This window comes from Oncorhynchus mykiss, chromosome 19 (genome assembly GCF_013265735.2).
Source record: "Oncorhynchus mykiss isolate Arlee chromosome 19, USDA_OmykA_1.1, whole genome shotgun sequence".
NCBI lineage: Eukaryota > Metazoa > Chordata > Actinopteri > Salmoniformes > Salmonidae > Oncorhynchus > Oncorhynchus mykiss.
The window spans coordinates 52,665,430-52,682,304 of NC_048583.1; the positions used below are offsets into that span (position 1 = coordinate 52,665,430).

The 16,875-nt window shown below is 48.4% G+C and overlaps 1 protein-coding gene across 5 annotated transcripts in view; it reads right to left on the minus strand.

The window, feature by feature from the left end:
* LOC110498101 (kinesin-like protein KIF13B) overlaps positions 1–16,875 on the minus strand; it is a 70,993-nt gene that overhangs the window by 1,867 nt on the left and 52,251 nt on the right. For 4 of the 5 annotated variants that reach the window (XM_036955064.1, XM_036955065.1, XM_036955066.1 and 1 more), the window contains exons 16-37: positions 16,743–16,829; positions 16,337–16,530; positions 15,822–16,101; positions 15,540–15,702; positions 15,278–15,424; positions 14,740–14,889; positions 12,804–12,929; positions 12,456–12,629; positions 11,994–12,166; positions 9,944–10,076; positions 8,272–8,421; positions 7,607–7,636; positions 7,246–7,345; positions 7,024–7,150; positions 6,855–6,910; positions 6,609–6,733; positions 6,025–6,300; positions 5,557–5,709; positions 5,196–5,273; positions 5,020–5,073; positions 4,757–4,880; positions 3,948–4,081 (exon numbers count right to left, since the gene is read on the minus strand). In XM_036955064.1, the coding sequence (XP_036810959.1) occupies positions 3,948–4,081; positions 4,757–4,880; positions 5,020–5,073; positions 5,196–5,273; positions 5,557–5,709; positions 6,025–6,300; positions 6,609–6,733; positions 6,855–6,910; positions 7,024–7,150; positions 7,246–7,345; positions 7,607–7,636; positions 8,272–8,421; positions 9,944–10,076; positions 11,994–12,166; positions 12,456–12,629; positions 12,804–12,929; positions 14,740–14,889; positions 15,278–15,424; positions 15,540–15,702; positions 15,822–16,101; positions 16,337–16,530; positions 16,743–16,829 (3,034 nt within the window). The remainder of the gene's footprint in view (positions 1–3,947; positions 4,082–4,756; positions 4,881–5,019; positions 5,074–5,195; positions 5,274–5,556; positions 5,710–6,024; positions 6,301–6,608; positions 6,734–6,854; positions 6,911–7,023; positions 7,151–7,245; positions 7,346–7,606; positions 7,637–8,271; positions 8,422–9,943; positions 10,077–11,993; positions 12,167–12,455; positions 12,630–12,803; positions 12,930–14,739; positions 14,890–15,277; positions 15,425–15,539; positions 15,703–15,821; positions 16,102–16,336; positions 16,531–16,742; positions 16,830–16,875) is intronic. The other variant, XM_036955067.1, reaches the window with a different exon arrangement.

The following is a 16,875-nucleotide window of genomic DNA, read 5'->3' on the forward strand; positions in this document are numbered from 1 at the left end:
CATAGTGGAATTATCTGTCTTGAAAGAATGACGAACAGATGGTGGTATTACTAAAGATATATTGTCTTTATGGAAATTAAATAGCAAGCTTGGTATATCCTACATCCAGTGTTCAGCGACTTTTGACTTCATTATATATGGACATAACCAACTCAGTGGCATGTGGTTTGAGTGTCTGCCCTGAGATTGGAAGGTTGGGAGCTGAATCCCCGGCCGAGTCAAACCAAAAACTGGCGCACAGCATTAATGAGATAGATTGGGGGAAAGGCCTGTCAGTTTTTTGTTCTTCCTTTACCTTATGGCTTGGCCACATCGGTTAGCGTTTGCCGGCCGAGAGCACTCAGCACCTCTGAAAAGAGTGCCGGCCCTTAATTTTAAAATATGTGTGCAAAACGATTCTACATGTAGAAACACACAAAAATGTCCACCGGCTGGTTTGGCTGGGCGATATGGCCTAAAGTATTCAGACCCCTTCCCCTTTTCCACATTTTGTTACTGTAATGGGAATTTTAATGTTTGTGCTTTTCTTATAACCAATTTCTGTGTTCATGCAAGTGGCTGACTGAACAAATCCTCACTATCAGTAGCTGCAATTTGGCAGTAAGCCCAGACCTTGTTTTGAGAACGAACGAAGGATGTCTCAGTTTCAAGTTCTCAGCTTAGAGAGAAGAAGCCTTGTGAGGTATTGGTCGAAAAACAGTGTGAACTTCAACACCCCTTCTAACCGGCTGAAATAACGGCGAAAATGTTGTTCAGTATGGTCCTTCCCCACTTCTACCGTGAGACCAGAGTCCGAGCCAGCAACCTGTACACAGCATCCAGTCGAAGCTATCAACTGCTTTTTCTCTCAGAGTGTGACATGGGTCCATGTGGAGGGAGCATGGAGAGAGATCCAAACCTCTCTCATGCTGCTGCTGTACTGGTAGGAAAATGGACAAGACATGATGGACTGTAAAGGACAGCGTGAGAGTCATTATCAAGGACCATCCACTTTGAACATGTGCCATTAAAAAGAAGAACGGAAACACTATCTTAAGAAGAACATGAAGAAACACCAGGAAAGGAAGGATGAGTGCTGGGGACAGAGGGGTGTGGTCAACTGTGCCCGTAATTTATTTAGGCTTATCCAATATTGTTTATTTGGGGTATCAGGTTGATTGTGGAGGTCTGCACACTGCAAAATGTATAGTATTTTAGACTAAGAATGCACTGAAATACCAATCTGTCATTACCACAAGTAAGGCGAAAAGTTAGGGTCTTAAAGTAAAGTGATAGCACCAACATGAAGCACTAAGGACTGTCATTATCAATTTGATTTAGATACTTTATCAATAGTTACAAGTATGATTTGGAAAGGCAGGGCTTCTAGAGACAGGACTGTGCCCTAAAATGTGAGGACTGCTACTAGACTGTAGCTTGGGCTAACCCTGCCTCAATCTCATTCTTAGCAAGTTTGGTAGGACTGTTATAACGTGTTCTCCTTCTCCTCCCTGTCAAATGTTATTGACATGCTGTAAGGCGATCTGCGCCTCATGTGGTTTTCTGCTCCTCCTCACTAACAGTGGCTGCAATTTGGCAGTACGCCCAGACCTTGTTTTGAGAACGAACTACAGATATATCTCAGTTTCAAGGTCTCAGCTTAGAGAGAAGAAGCCTCGTGAGGTATTGGTCTGTCACATGTTATGAACCAGTATTGGTCGGTCACATGAATGAAACAAAACGGTAATGATGAATGAATTATGCTAAATCATGCAAATATAACTTGTCTGTGTATAGCCGTACATAACAGCTGCTGGGACTGCCCAGGCAGAGCTCCTGACTGACGTGTACTATGATGCTTTGTTGTGGTCGGAAGCTCTCCAGCACGCTGACAAACAATGATTCATTTAAGATCAACTTTGAGTGACCTTGTTTAAGAATTTCCACAACATTACTTTACAGCCTTCTTCTAAAATGTATTAAATAGTTTCCCCCCCCCGATCAATCTACACACACTAACCCATAATGACAAAGTGAAAACAGTTCAGAAATGTTTGTTAATGTATATAAAAAAAACAGAAATACCTTATTTACATATGTATTCAGACCCTTTGCTATGAGACTCGAAATTGAGCTCAGCTGCATCCTATTTCCATGGATTATCCTTGAGATGTTTCTGCAACTTGATTAAGTCAACCTGTGGTAAATTCAATTGATTGGACATGATTTCTGTCTATATAAGGTCCCACAGTTGACAGTGCATGTCAGAGCAAAAACCAAGTCATGAGGCCAAAGGAATTGTCCATAGAGCTCTGAGACAGGATTATGTCGAGGCACAGATCTAGGGAAGGGTACCAAAACATTTCTGCAGCATTGAAGGTCCCCAAGAACAGTAGCCTCCATCATTCTTAAATGGAAGAAGTTAGGAACCATCAATACTTTTTCTTGAGCTGACTGCCGGCCAAACTGAGCAATCAGGAAGAAAGGCCTTGGTCAGGGAGGGGCCCAAGAACCCGATGGTCACTCTGACAGAGCTCTACAGTTCCTCTGTGGAGATGGGAGACCCTTCCAGAAGGACAACCATCTCTGCAGCACTCCACCAATCAGGCATTTATGGTAGAGTGGCGAGACTGAAGCCACTCCTCAATAAAAGGCACGACAACCCGCTTGGAGTTTGACAAAAGGCACCTAAAGACGCTCAGACCATGAGAAACAAGATTCTCTGGTCTGATGAAACCAAGATTGAACTTTTTGGCCTAAATGCCAAGTGTCACGTCTGGAGGAAACCTGGCACCATCCCTACGGTGAAGCATAGTGGTGGCAGCATCATGCTGTGGGGATGTTTTTCAGCGGCAGGGACTGGGAGAGTAGTTAGGGTCGAGGCAAACATAAACAGAGCAAAGTACAGAGAGATCCTTGATGAAAACGTGCTCCAGAGCGCTCAGGACTTCAGACTGGGATGAAGGTTTACCTTCCAACAGGACAACGACCCTAAGCACACAGCCAAGACAACGCAGGACTGGCTTCAGGACATATCTCTGAATGTCCTTGAGTGGCCCAGCCAGAGCCCGGACTTGAACCTGATCAAACATCTCTGGAGAGACCTGAAAATAGCTGTACAGCAACACTCCCAATCCAACCTGAGAGAACTTGAGAGGATCTGGAGAGACGAATGGTGTGCCAAGCTTGTAGCGTCATACCCAAGGCTAGAGGCTGTAATCGCTGCCAATGGTGCTTCAACAAAGTACTGAGTAAAGGGCCTGAATACTTAAGTAAATGTGATACGTTTTTTCTTGTTAAGAAATGTGCAAAAATGTCTTAAAACCTGTTTTGCTTTGTCATTACGGGGTATTTTGTGTAGATTGATGAGGGAAAAGAAAGAAAGTCAAAGGGTCTGAATACTTTCCGAAAGGCACTGTACCTCACCCCCTCGGGCCTTATTGCTTAATAATAGCACTTAACCGCCCTAGACCAATCTATCCCCAGTCTGTCTTCTGAGAGAGGCTTGTCTAAAAGCCTGTTATACAAGTGTGTTTCATCTGGCAGCTGAGTAACAGTCACTGGTCTAGATGGGACTTCCTCTGAATGCCCTAAATACCATCTCCACTTTCCTCTGCTTAAATGCAGATGATTATGGGTCTCATTGTGATAGCAGCACTTGGTAAAAAGCCTGATAGACAAAATAAAATGGAAATACAGGCTACACTGAATAAAGGCATGGATTACAGCAATGGTTTGAGGCAGAGGATGGGGAGACAGTGAACTATAGTGGATTATAGACTCACATCGACCATCCAGTTTCTCTGGGCTCCCAGTTACTGACTGGTGTTGTGGCTAGAAACAGGGTTTGGTATATTTGGTGTATCACAAGAAAATGGGAAAGGATTCAATGGGGTTACAAGATAGAAAAAAAGGGAAGGACTTATTTTAACCAAGGTCAAAAGGTCACTGGGGTATGTGCATCCTACCTGTAAAGAGTGGGGTGAGGGGCGTAGGGGCTCCTTCTTGTCCTCGCGGGCAGGGAACAGGGACTTGAGCAGCTTGGGCATCTGCGGCACCAGGGCTTTGACTGAAAGATAAGAGGCAGCAAGCCCTGAACGACCTGAGGGGAGAACCGGTGAGAGAGGAGGAGGAACGGGAGGAGGAAGAAAAGATGAGGAGCAGCGGGAATAAAAGATGGAGAGGAGGAAAAGAGGATGGTGAGGAGGATTGGAAGGTAGGGGAAGTGTGAGAGATTAAGACAGGAAGTTGAAAAGCAAGCCCAGGAAATGACATTGAAAAAAGACACACAATGAAGAAAATGGCTGGACCAGGTCAGTGAGACAAGACAAAGAATTTATTAAAATAACTGAAAATAATCAAATAAATATGATTTTAGCATATGATAACATATTATAATCTCTGGATTATAATCATAAAAGACTGCCAATTAATCTGAATGATTAACTGTCATTGGTCACACATTCATTACAATGACATCATTACTGAGAATGTGAAATCAAAGACAGAAAAAACAGACAATATGACTACTGTATGTAACGCACTTAAAACAGTTGAAACACGAGACAACACTAGTAGACAGGACCGACAGAACCACACAAAAGGTCTACTGCACAGAAAAAATAGATGACAGGAGGAGAGAGAGGGGAGAGAGAGGAGACTGAGGTAGAGTCAGCCAGTCAGCAAGGCCAGGTTAGTAGAGCAGTCTAGGGGGAGAAAGGTAGAGAGGACAATGGGGCAGAGGGAGGGGAGAGGAGATGGGGAGTCAGGCTCTTACCTTGCTCTGGGTCCTGGTTCTGGTTCTGTGGGGGAGTAGTAGGGGGAGAGGAGGAGGGGCGAGGCAGGGTGTGGCTAAACTGGGGCGAGGTCATGAAGATGTCCTGCTGGCTCTCCCAGCGAGTCTGGAGCAGAGAAGACAGAACAGCAGTAAAACAGACAGAACAGGGTTAAAGATGTGAGGATTGATCTGTGTACTTTGGCACGTGGGGTTGTTCAGTTTGAGTATCAACAGTGGCACAGCTTCAACAGGGTTGTACACACCTTGTTGTCGTCCAGATTGCAGTCAGAGGACAGGTCCTGTCTGCTGCCAGAGAGCTGAAGACGAAAAGGAGAGAGAAAGAGAGGAAAAATACTAATGTCATGACCTCAGTGGCTTAAAACTATTCAATAAATCAATAGCACCCAGTAATACCCCCAACAGAAGATGTGCCATTTACCCTGTGGACACTGGGGGAGCTGAGACTGCGTCTGTTACCCTTCCCTTTGCCTGCCAGGTGCTCCTTCACCGCCACTTCCTGCGCACACACACACGAAATAAGCAACAGTACCATTAATAACAATGTGTGCTAAGCATGTGAACAGCGTTTCCTGGTGACCCAAAGGGGTTCACGTTTTGTTTGTTGCCCTAGTATTACACAGCTTTTTCCAATAACCAACTCATCATCAGCCTTTGATTAGTTTAATCAGCTGTGTAGTCTTGGGACAAAATACTAAATGTGCATACCGTGGCCCGAGTTTGGGAAACACAGCTGTAGATCGCTATAGACAGCTGTCTTAGTGTGAGGGTGTGTAGTGTACCTGTCGTAGTCGGTCCAGAGTGAGGATGTTCTCCACAGCCAGGACACTGCGGAGGTATTTCTCTATGGCCGCCTCGTTGTCGGCCGACTTGGGGTTCTCAGCGCTGGCGGCTAGACGAGCCAACATCTCCCTGTCCTCTGAACCCTGGGCATCCTGAGAGAGAGAGGTAGTAGAGCTGACAAAAAGACAGACTCGATCTCAAATGATAAAAAATCTCTTCCCCTTCATATGCACTGGTTGGAAAACACTACTTGACAGATGAAAACAATATGGTGGTGCCAAGGGTGTCATTAGGTTGGCATTTCACCTTCCTCATATCAGTGCAACGAAGGAGAGGACGTGAGGAGAGGACGTGAGGAGAGGAGAGACAGACAGTCCAGAGCTACAGCCGTTGTAGTAAACCTCTACCAAAAAGAACCAAAGTAACTGATGATAAATTAAGTCATTTCCCTCCTGTCACACCCTCACCCCGGGGATGTTGGAGACCACCTCGAAGGTGACCCCACAGCCGGGGATGGTGGAGCGCGTGGACATCCTCTTGAGGAGGTTCTGAGCGAAGCCCTGTCTGCCGGGGTTCAGGTTGACACAGATCCGTTTCCTCAGCACCAGCTGCATGTCTGCCGGATGGCTGAGCTGCACCACGCAGCGCACCGTCAGATAAACCCTCTGCTCCGGGCACGCTCCACCGCGGCTCAGCTGGGGACACTGGTGCACTGTGGAGTCCCACGATGCCTCAGCTTTTACCTAGTGGAAGGGGTGGGGATACATGGTCGTGTTCATTAAGGACACAACATTCCAGTAACTTTCCCAAAAATTCCCAAGTTTTCCAGAAATCATAGTTAATGGATTTCAGATTTCCTTGCTGATTCCAGTAATGTTCCAATTTCTGGAAAATCTGGAAATATTGGGAAAGTTACCGGAATTTTGCCACCCTATCAGGGACCATATGGTGAAATAAGGGGGGGAGGATTAGGTGGACTTGCCCAATTAGAAACACTGGTTTTGATTTTCTATTGCAAAGTGCCCTGATGAAAAGGACCCCTGGAGCTCACCTCTTCATCATAATGTTTGACGATCTGCAGGTCGAAGAATTCTTCCTCGTCCTCTCCGCTCAGAGTGGCATCCCAACCCCCAGCCTCCGGGACCTCCAAAGCATCCTGGGAACTGAAGTCATCCGCTGGAGAGGAGAGAGAGAAGTAAGAGAAAAACACGAGTTAAGCGTGAAAGTGAGGAGTTGAATAATTGACTTGTCACCAAACCAGTCAGAGAAACTATAACACTGAAGAAGGAGAACTTACCACTGAGGTCCAGGAAAAGAACAGGGGTATGGGCCTCCATTCCAGGTAGGGGGACCCTAAAGACACAAAAAATGTACACAATTGTCAGATTCACTTCCTGAACAATATGAACATTTATGATTTAAAAAAATGCTCATTATACATTTCAGTTTAGACCCAACTCTCTCACCACTCTGCAGGAGCTCCAGGGATGCCGCTCCCAGCTGAAGGCACCATGACAGCGTTCCTCTCCTCGGTCAGTGTCAGGCGCCATTCCAACAGCTGGGCCTCCCTCTCTACGTCATCCTCTGTCTTCTCTGTAGAGGGAGCAGAACAATTTCAAAGTCTATCTCCCTCAATTCCACCCAGATGTGTGTGTGTGTGTGTGTGTGTGTGTGTGTGTGTTAGTTACCTGGCTTGCTGACCAGGGTCTGAAGGTGTTGGTCCAGGTACTCCTGTCTCTTGGTGAGAGCTGTCAGACACTGACGACGCAGACGCTCCAGATCACGCTCCTATTGGACAGAACGCACACACCAATGACCAATCAGAGCGAGAACAACAGGATCAATCAACCGGAGCGAGTGCAGGAGGGAAACCGGTCAAAACAATCACACAAAAAATCAAGACAGGCATGACCAATCCATCACAGATCCACAGAAACAGGCACATGCACTGTAGCATCCTCTTCAGTGGAGTCGTCTGATTTGATCAGATACAGTGGGGATATATGAAAGAGATATTTCAGTCGAGACAAGACAGTGAAAAGTGTTTACCTGATAGCTGTCCATCTCATCCCCCTCCATCTGTGAGACAAACAAAATACACAATTGTATTAGTCCAGAACAGACATATCGTAAATGGCATTCACAGCCATTGTCATCTTCCTGCACAGTAATGCACAGTAATGCACAGTAATGCGCAGTAATGCGCAGTAATGCACAGTAATGCACAGTAATGCACAGAGCATTCAGGAAGTATTCAGACCCTTTCCTTTTTTCCACAACGTTACGTTACAGCCTTATTCGAAAATTGATTAAATTAAATTTTTCCTCATCAATCTACAACCTGACAAAGCTAGAGAGGATCTGCAGAGAAGAATGGGAGAAACTCACCAAATACAGGTGTGCCAAGCTTGAAGTGTCATACCCAAGAAGAGTCAATGCTGTATTCGCTGCCAACGGTGCTTCAACAAAGTACTGAGGAAAGGGTCTGAATACTTATGTAAATGTGATATTTCATTTTTAAAACATTTGTTAAAATAAAAACCTACTTTTGTGTTGTCATTATGGAGTATTGTGTGTAGATTGGTTAAATTGTTTTTTTCCCTTCATCCATTTTAGAATTAGACTGTAACGTAACAAAATGTGGAAAAGGTCCAGGGGTCTGAATACTTTCTGAATGCACTGTATCTGCATAGGTATGTGTCTGTGTGTGGTACCTGTACGGGTTCGTTGTTGGCCTTGGCCTGCCGTGTCTGTCTGATCTCCACACAGCCCACAGACACGGCCAGCAGCACCTCCGCTATCAGCGGCATCGTCCCACTGTCCTGCACAGACTTCACCTCCACCTGCAGACGTCTGGACTGGCCCTGAGGGGGAGGGAGGGGGTGAAGGAGAGGGAACAACAGATTAGACATGTCTTTGGGACTTGGCCCTGAGGGGGAGGGAGGGGGAACAACAGATTAGACATGTCTTTGGGACTGGCCCTGAGGGGGAGGGAGGGGGAACAACAGATTAGACATGTCTTTGGGACTTGGCCCTGAGGGGGAGGGAGGGGGAACAACAGATTAGACATGTCTTTGGGACTGGCCCTGAGGGGGAGGGAGGGGGAACAACAGATTAGACATGTCTTTGGGACTTGGCCCTGAGGGGGAGGGAGAGGGAACAACAGATTAGACATGTCTTTGGGACTTGTCCCTGAGGGGGAGGGAGGGGGAACAACAGATTAGACATGTCTTTGGGACTGGCCCTGAGGGGGAGGGAGAGGGAACAACAGATTAGACATGTCTTTGGGACTTGGCCCTGAGGGGGAGGGAGGGGGAACAACAGATTAGACATGTGGACTGGCCCTGAGGGAGAGGGAGGGGGAACAACAGATTAGACATGTCTTTGGGACTGGCCCTGAGGGGGAGGGAGAGGGAACAACAGATTAGACATGTATTTGGGACTGGCCCTGAGGGGGAGGGAGAGGGAACAACAGATTAGACATGTCTTTGGGACTGGCCCTGAGGGGGAGGGAGAGGGAACAACAGATTAGACATGTGGACTTGGCCCTGAGGGAGAGGGAGGGGGAACAACAGATTAGACATGTCTTTGGGACTGGCCCTGAGGGGGAGGGAGAGGGAACAACAGATTAGACATGTATTTGGGACTGGCCCTGAGGGGGAGGGAGAGGGAACAACAGATTAGACATGTCTTTGGGACTGGCCCTGAGGGGGAGGGAGAGGGAACAACAGATTAGACATGTCTTTGGGACTGGCCCTGAGGGGGGAGGGAGAGGGAACAACAGATTAGACATGTCTTTGGGACTGGCCCTGAGGGGGAGGGAGAGGGAACAACAGATTAGACATGTCTTTGGGACTGGCCCTGAGGGGGGAGGGAGAGGGAACAACAGATTAGACATGTGGACTGGCCCTGAGGGGGGAGGGAACAACAGATTAGACATGTCTTTGGGACTGGCCCTGAGGGGGGAGGGAGAGGGAACAACAGATTAGACATGTCTTTGGGACTGGCCGTGAGGGGGAGGGAACAACAGATCAGACATGTCTTTGGGACGGGCCCTGGGGACGGGCCCTGAGGACGGGCCCTGAGGACGAGCCCTGAGGACGGGCCCTGAGGACGGGCCCTGAGGGACACGTGTAATCAACACAACATAGAACAGTAGTGGTGGAAACAGCTAGGCCTTCCTCTTACTGATTCAACCAACAATTCAGTTGGTTGGCTTGACGGTCTTTCTTCTCATTGATTCTAATGTGTGTATTGTTGTGTTCCTGATGTAAATATGTATTGGATTGTCTTTTTCATTCTGAGGTAAAGGACAATTTGGAATTCCTGATTAAATCAGGAAAAAAAACATTTGGGGATAGCCACACACGCACACACAACACCTACCTGTCGCAGTTGGAATATACCTCCTGTGCGTACGTCTTTGGCAGGTATGACCTCCACAGGCATGAAGTCTCCGTTCTCGTTGATCTCCAACACCTGGATCCACATCTCCAGACGACGTGTTACCTCACTCCACCTGTACGAGGAGACAGACAGAACACCAATATGGAATTTAGAAGGTTGCTTTTATGTGGAACTGGAACCTTTGGCATGTGTCAGTGTCAACTTGTGCTGTGTGACTGTGTGTGCGTGCGAACCTGCCCCGTAGTGCGCGTGAACCTGTCCCGTAGTGAGCCTGTCCCGTATTGAGCCTGTCCCGTAGTGCGCGTGTACCTGTCCAGTAGTGAGCCTGTCCCGTAGTGTGCGTGTACCTGTCCCGTAGTGTGCGTGTACCTGTCCCGTAGTCCGCGTGTACCTGTCCCGTAGTCCGCGTGTACCTGTCCCGTAGTGCGCGTGTACCTGCCCCGTAGTGCGCGTGTACCTGCCCCGTAGTGCGCGTGTACCTGCCCCGTAGTGCGCGTGTACCTGTCCCGTAGTGCGCGTGTACCTGTCCCGTAGAGTGCGTGTACCTGTCCCGTAGTGTGCGTGTACCTGTCCCGTAGAGTGCGTGTACCTGTCCCGTAGTGCGCGTGTACCTGTCCCGTAGTGCGCGTGTCCCGTAGTGTGCGTGTACCTGTCCCGTAGAGTGCGTGTACCTGTCCCGTAGTGCGCGTGTACCTGTCCCGTAGAGTGCGTGTACCTGTCCCGTAGTGCGCGTGTACCTGTCCCGTAGTGCGCGTGTCCCGTAGTGTGCGTGTACCTGTCCCGTAGAGTGCGTGTACCTGTCCCGTAGTGCGCGTGTACCTGTCCCGTAGTGCGCGTGTACCTGTCCCGTAGTGCGTGTACCTGTCCCGTAGTGCGCGTACCTGTCCCGTAGTGCGCGTGTACCTGTCCCGTAGTGCGCGTGTACCTGTCCCGTAGAGTGCGTGTACCTGTCCCGTAGTGCGCGTGTACCTGTCCCGTAGTGCGCGTGTACCTGTCCCGTAGTGCGCATGTACCTGTCCCGTAGTGCGCGTGTACCTGTCCCGTAGTGCGTGTACCTGTCCCGTAGTGCGTGTACCTGTCCCGTAGTGTGTGTACCTGTCTCGTAGTGTGTGTACCTGTCCTGTAGTGTGCGTTTACCTGTCCCGTAGTGTGCGTGTACCTGTCCCGTAGTGTGCGTGTACCTGTCCCGTAGTGTGCGTGTACCTGTCCCGTAGTGCGTGTACCTGTCCCGTAGTGCGTGTGTACCTGTCCCGTAGCGTGTGTACCTGTCCCGTAGTGCGTGTGTACCTGTCCTGTAGTGCGTTCACCTGTCCCGTAGTGCGTGTACCTGTCCCGTAGTGCGTGTACCTGCCTCGTAGTGCGTGTACCTGCCCCGTAGTGCGTGTGTACCTGTCCCGTAGTGCGTGTGTACCTGTCCCGTAGCGTGTGTACCTGTCCCGTAGCGCGTGTACCTCTCCCGTAGCGTGTGTACCTGTCCCGTAGTGCGCGTGTACCTGTCCCGTAGTGCGTGTACCTGTCCCGTAGTGCGTGTACCTGTCCCGTAGTGAGTGTACCTGTCCCGTAGTGAGTGTACCTGTCCCGTAGTGAGTGTACCTGTCCCGTAGTGAGTGTACCTGTTCCGTAGTGAGTGTACCTGTCCCGTAGTGAGTGTACCTGTCCCGTAGTGCGCGTGTACCTGTCCCGTAGTGCGCGTGTACCTGTCCCGTAGTGCGTGTACCTGTCCCGTAGTGTGCGCGTACCTGTCCCGTAGTGCGCGTGTACCTGTCCCGTAGTGCGTGTACCTGTCCCGTAGTGCGCGTGTACCTGTCCCGTAGTGCGTGTACCTGTCCCGTAGTGCGCGTGTACCTGTCCCGTAGTGCGTGTACCTGTCCCGTAGTGCGTGTACCTGTCCCGTAGTGCGCGTGTACCTGTCCCGTAGTGCGCGTGTACCTGTCCCGTAGTGCTTGTACCTGTCCCGTAGTGCCTGTACCTGTCCCGTAGTGCGTGTACCTGTCCAGTAGTGCGTGTACCTGTCCCGTAGTGCGTGTACCTGTCCCGTAGTGTGCGTGTCTTGGCTTGTATAATGCTGAGGTCCCAGAAGGCAGGGTTCCTGCCGGAGTCAGCCTGTCCGGCAGCGGCCTGTCTGTGTCCGTACACCTCCATGGCCACTGCCCCCTCTGTCAGATACTCTATAAACTCCTCTGTTACTGACACACCCATCTCCTACAGGGGGAGAGACATAGAGAGAAACAGAATAAGAAAGGGCGGAAAGAATAGCATAGAAAACCAAAAGAGGTGAATTAGCAGAAAAGAGCATAAACACAGTTAAACTAGACTGAACGCTGTGCTCACCACTGGTTAAACCAGGCTACCTGATTCGTCCTGGGCTAATAGAGCTGCAACATGACTGATTTATTTTATATCCTGCTGGATTTTTTTACATTGTTGCTTTTACAATACAAGTACCTTTACCATGCAAGTAATGCATTTTAAATTTAATTGGATGTCTGACCTTGCAGCTGTCAAAGACCACCATGCAGTGAGGGTCCTTGCTGCTTGGGGACGAGGCAGAGGGGTCCACCTCTGGGGCCACGATTACGGGCTCCGCCTGGTCCCAAAACGAGTATTGGCAGAAGACAAAGTTGGAAAGGTACTGGGGGAGACCTGTTGCCTGAAGAATCTTGATCTAGAGAGAGCGAGAGCGAGAGCGAGAAAGGGAGGAGGAGAGAGAGGATATGATTAAATATGATTTGACAGAGAACAATCAAACTATATTGCTTGGCATTCCAGAAGAACTATACAAAACAAAATGACATTCCTGTGTATGTGTGTATTCTATGAGTGTTCAAAACGGACTCACCATGCAGACCAGTTTCCTCTCCTGCACCTCTCCGTCGGGGCTGGTCTCATTGTCCTCTCCGCCAGCCATGCTGTCCTCAAACCCCCCCGCCACTCTCACCACCTCCACGTGTAACCTCCCAACCACCTACAAGACAACCAACACCATAACACCATTCATTCTGTGCTGCATCATCATTCAAAATCCTACAATGTGATTTTCTGGATTTTTTTCCCTCATTTTGTCTGTCATAGTTGAAGTGTACCTATGATGAAAATTACAGGTCTCTCTCATCTTTTTAAGTGGGAGAACTTGCACAATTGGTGGCTGACTAAATACTTTTTCCCCCCACTGTATATACCTGTTTTGATGCACAGACCAGTTGGGGTTTTTACTTTACCTTCTACAACGGTATTTGAATGTTTGGTTTGTTAAATGTGATAGTTTACTCCGCTACTTGAGTCTTCCCTCTCTGCTCTCTCCACGGCGCTTTCCACACAGACCTAGTCCCACCCCGTCACTCAAGGAGCACATGTTGTTGCTTGACCACGAGACACTTGCGTTCAGTCTGCATGGTCAATGCAGCACATGCAACAATGTTGATGACAACGATGTTGTTTCCACTTTGATCTTAATATAAATCCACAAGCGTTCTATAATTACAATATTAGTTTGTGTTTCTTACATCTGCAAACAGCTAGTTTGTATTTTCTTAGAAAGTTGAGCTAAATCATGTTAGCCACTAATGCTAATCAATAGTAAACTGGCTTGCTAACTAGCTATTAAAAGTACTGAGTCAGAGCAAACGTAGCTCGCTAATACAGCCTGATACCAGTACTGAGTCAGAGCAAACGTAGCTCGCTAATACAGCCTGATACCAGTACTGAGTCAGAGCAAACGTAGCTCGCTAATACAGCCTGATACCAGTACTGAGTCAGAGCAAACGTAGCTAGCTAATACAGCCTGATACCAGTACTGAGTCAGAGCAAACGTAGCTCGCTAATACAGCCTGATACCAGTACTGAGTCAGAGCAAACGTAGCTCGCTAATACAGCCTGATACCAGTACTGAGTCAGAGCAAACGTAGCTAGCTAATACAGCCTGATACCAGTACTGAGTCAGAGCAAGCGTAGCTCGCTAATACAGCCTGATACCAGTACTGAGTCAGAGCAAACGTAGCTAGCTAATACAGCCTGATACCAGTACTGAGTCAGAGCAAGCGTAGCTAGCTAATACAGCCTGATACCAGTACTGGTGGAGGCTTAATTCACCATGTTGTTTGTGCAACAGCATCTTCTAAATCAAAGAGGAATAGGCTAATAATGAATATGTTGGCTATATGAATACAGATTTAATGTAGCCAAAGATTATAGGGTTCCCTAGGAAACACTGAACATCACTTTGGTTTCTACCCTGTCACAATAACTCATCCATGGCATTTTCAAACACCGTGTTCAAAGTGCCCACTATTATTTATATTCTAACTATAGAATTATTATAAACATTCTATTTCCATGATTCCAAAAGATCACCCAAGTGTTGAAGTGAAATTATTTTAGGTTGAAGTTGAACTGAACCGTATAAAATAATCAGAATGAAGAAAGACCCATTGAAATCATTTAGAATACATGTGTTGCCACCCTAGGATCACTCACTACTCATTAAGTAAATGTAGAACTTTTATTAATCAAAAACATAAAATACCGTCAACAATTTCAAAAACACCATATATGATATTATATTTTGGCCATATGGCCCAGCCCTATTGGATATCACTGGTTGAGAAACAGGGTTGTATTCATTTGGCGACTAACAGAATAAAACAGACAAACAGGGAGGAACTACCAATAGGAAATGCTTCTTTTTTTTATTATTCCGTTTCAAAAAAGGTCTGCTTCGCTGTGTCTCTAGTGAATACGACGTTGGTGTTATGTGATACTGAAGGCCGTCTCTTTACCTCCCCCTTCTGGTTGATGATGGGTACTGCGTATTGCAGCTTGACGTCATAGAACAGACAGGACAGGAAGACATTGGCTACGCCGATCAGGCTGTGGTTCTCCTGCTCATCAAAGAACGGGTCGGCACGCTTAAAGTAGGAACGCATCACCTGGAGAGGAGGGAGAGAGTGTAGAGAAGAGAAATGTGATGAGATCCTAAATGGAGCCCTTACAGTACGTGTTAACTGAAAATGTGTTTCGAGCAAATACTCTGCGATAAAGCCAATCGATTAACCAATCGAAGCTCACTATAGGCTTCCAGAAACTAGTCGATTGGCTGTTGATACCTAGCATGCTTGCTAGCACCACCTTACATGGCGTTTGTGTACATCTGAATGGACTCGACTCTCAAAAACAATGATTTGTCACACAGGCTTCATCTTCGTTGTAGTCCAAGTTCACAGCACCACACATGCACTCCAACAACGACACTGGCTGGACAGGTTACCATACACACCCCTTCACCCACGCTATGCACAACCACCCTCACACACTCACTGGGTTGTCATCGTCGTACTCCTTCCATTCCTGGTACAGTTCTCTCATGTCCACCAGTCTGTTCTCCATCTTCTCCAGAGCCCAGATCTGCTTCCCTTTCCCCTTACGCCTCACCTGCACCGCAGGCTCACTGAGCACTGCATCACGCTACGAGGAGGGAGAGACAGAGGTGGTAAGGGTGTGTGTGTCTTTATGTGAGAGAAATAGAGAAGCGACACTCCACCAGGTGTGTGTGTGTGAGCATGCTAATACTCGTGTGTACCTTGCGGTTGGCATTGAGGTTAGCAGCAGGTATCTGCAAGGTGACTCTGTACTCGGTGCGTTTGTCCAGCTCCTCTGCTATGAAGCCAGCCTCCTGCACCAGCAGGTTAGCTCTCACTATCTGCTCCCTCAGCTTACGCAGGCTCCGGGTCAACACCGCCTCTCTGAGGGGGAATCATCGTCAACATCTCATTCAAAGTGTACACACACACACCATCCACCCCCAGCCACACATACAGCCCATCTCCCCAACCCTGTGTTCCACACCCTCCCTCCCTCTCACCTCTCCTCGCTCCACTGCTTCAGTCTGCTCTGTGCGCTGGGTGAGTTGGACATGCTGAGTCTCTCCAGGCTGCGGTAGTGGGGCTGTCCCGGCCTGTCAGCCTGGCCCTGTGATTGGCTGGGTGCCATGCCTGTCTGTCCTACAGACGGTCTGTCCGGGTGCAGCCGTCGTCTCAGCTGTTGCAGCTCCTGTTCGTACATCAGCCTTTGTCTCTCCAGCGCCGAGCGCTTCTCCTCCTCGTGCTGCCTCTCTAGGGACTGGAGCACTGCCTGCATGGGGTCTGAAGGTGACGGACAGGAACGAGAGCCAATCAAGGACAGGGGATAAGCAATCAATCCTGATTCATATGCAGTGTGATGGACAGAAGTTGCAGTCAATCAGTGATTCTCAACATGTTATTTGTTTCTGAAGGGAGCTTATCATTAGTTCTCCCTTCCTCCTTTCCCTCTCCTTAATACACATCCCTCTCGTCGTTGTTTGTAAGGACCTGTGTGTGTGTGTGTGCGTGTGCTCACCGTTGTTGCCCAGGGCCTTCATCATGACCTCTGTCTGGGCGAACTCGTAGGAGAAGGAGACCTCGGAGGAAACCTCACTGTTGGTGTCTCCGTCGCCCTCCAGCTGTTCACTACTGCTACTGTTCTTCATCAGGCCCCCCTCACCCTCCTCTTCCTCACCACCACCCCGCGACCGCCACTTAGGCAGGTTGATCCTGAGAGGAGGAAAGAAGAGAGAGAAGGAGGGGGGAGAGAAAGGGAGAGACGGGAGGGGAGGGAGAGAGAGCGATCCAGGGCTTTCAGTAATACGGTGAATATCTAGTATAACAGATGAATTGTTTTCAAACAAGGACAAGTAGTTGAGGGAGACATTGTGATTTGCAGTATTGTCAGAACTGTCACAAGACACACACGTGTGCACACACACCTGAAGAAGTGGTTGTTTCCCCACAGGATGCGGTCTCCATGGTGGAGCTGCTGAGGGCTGGTGCAAGGAGAGCCATTCACACACGTTCTGTAATGTAACCACATCATAAAAACACACGTTCTGTACCGTAACC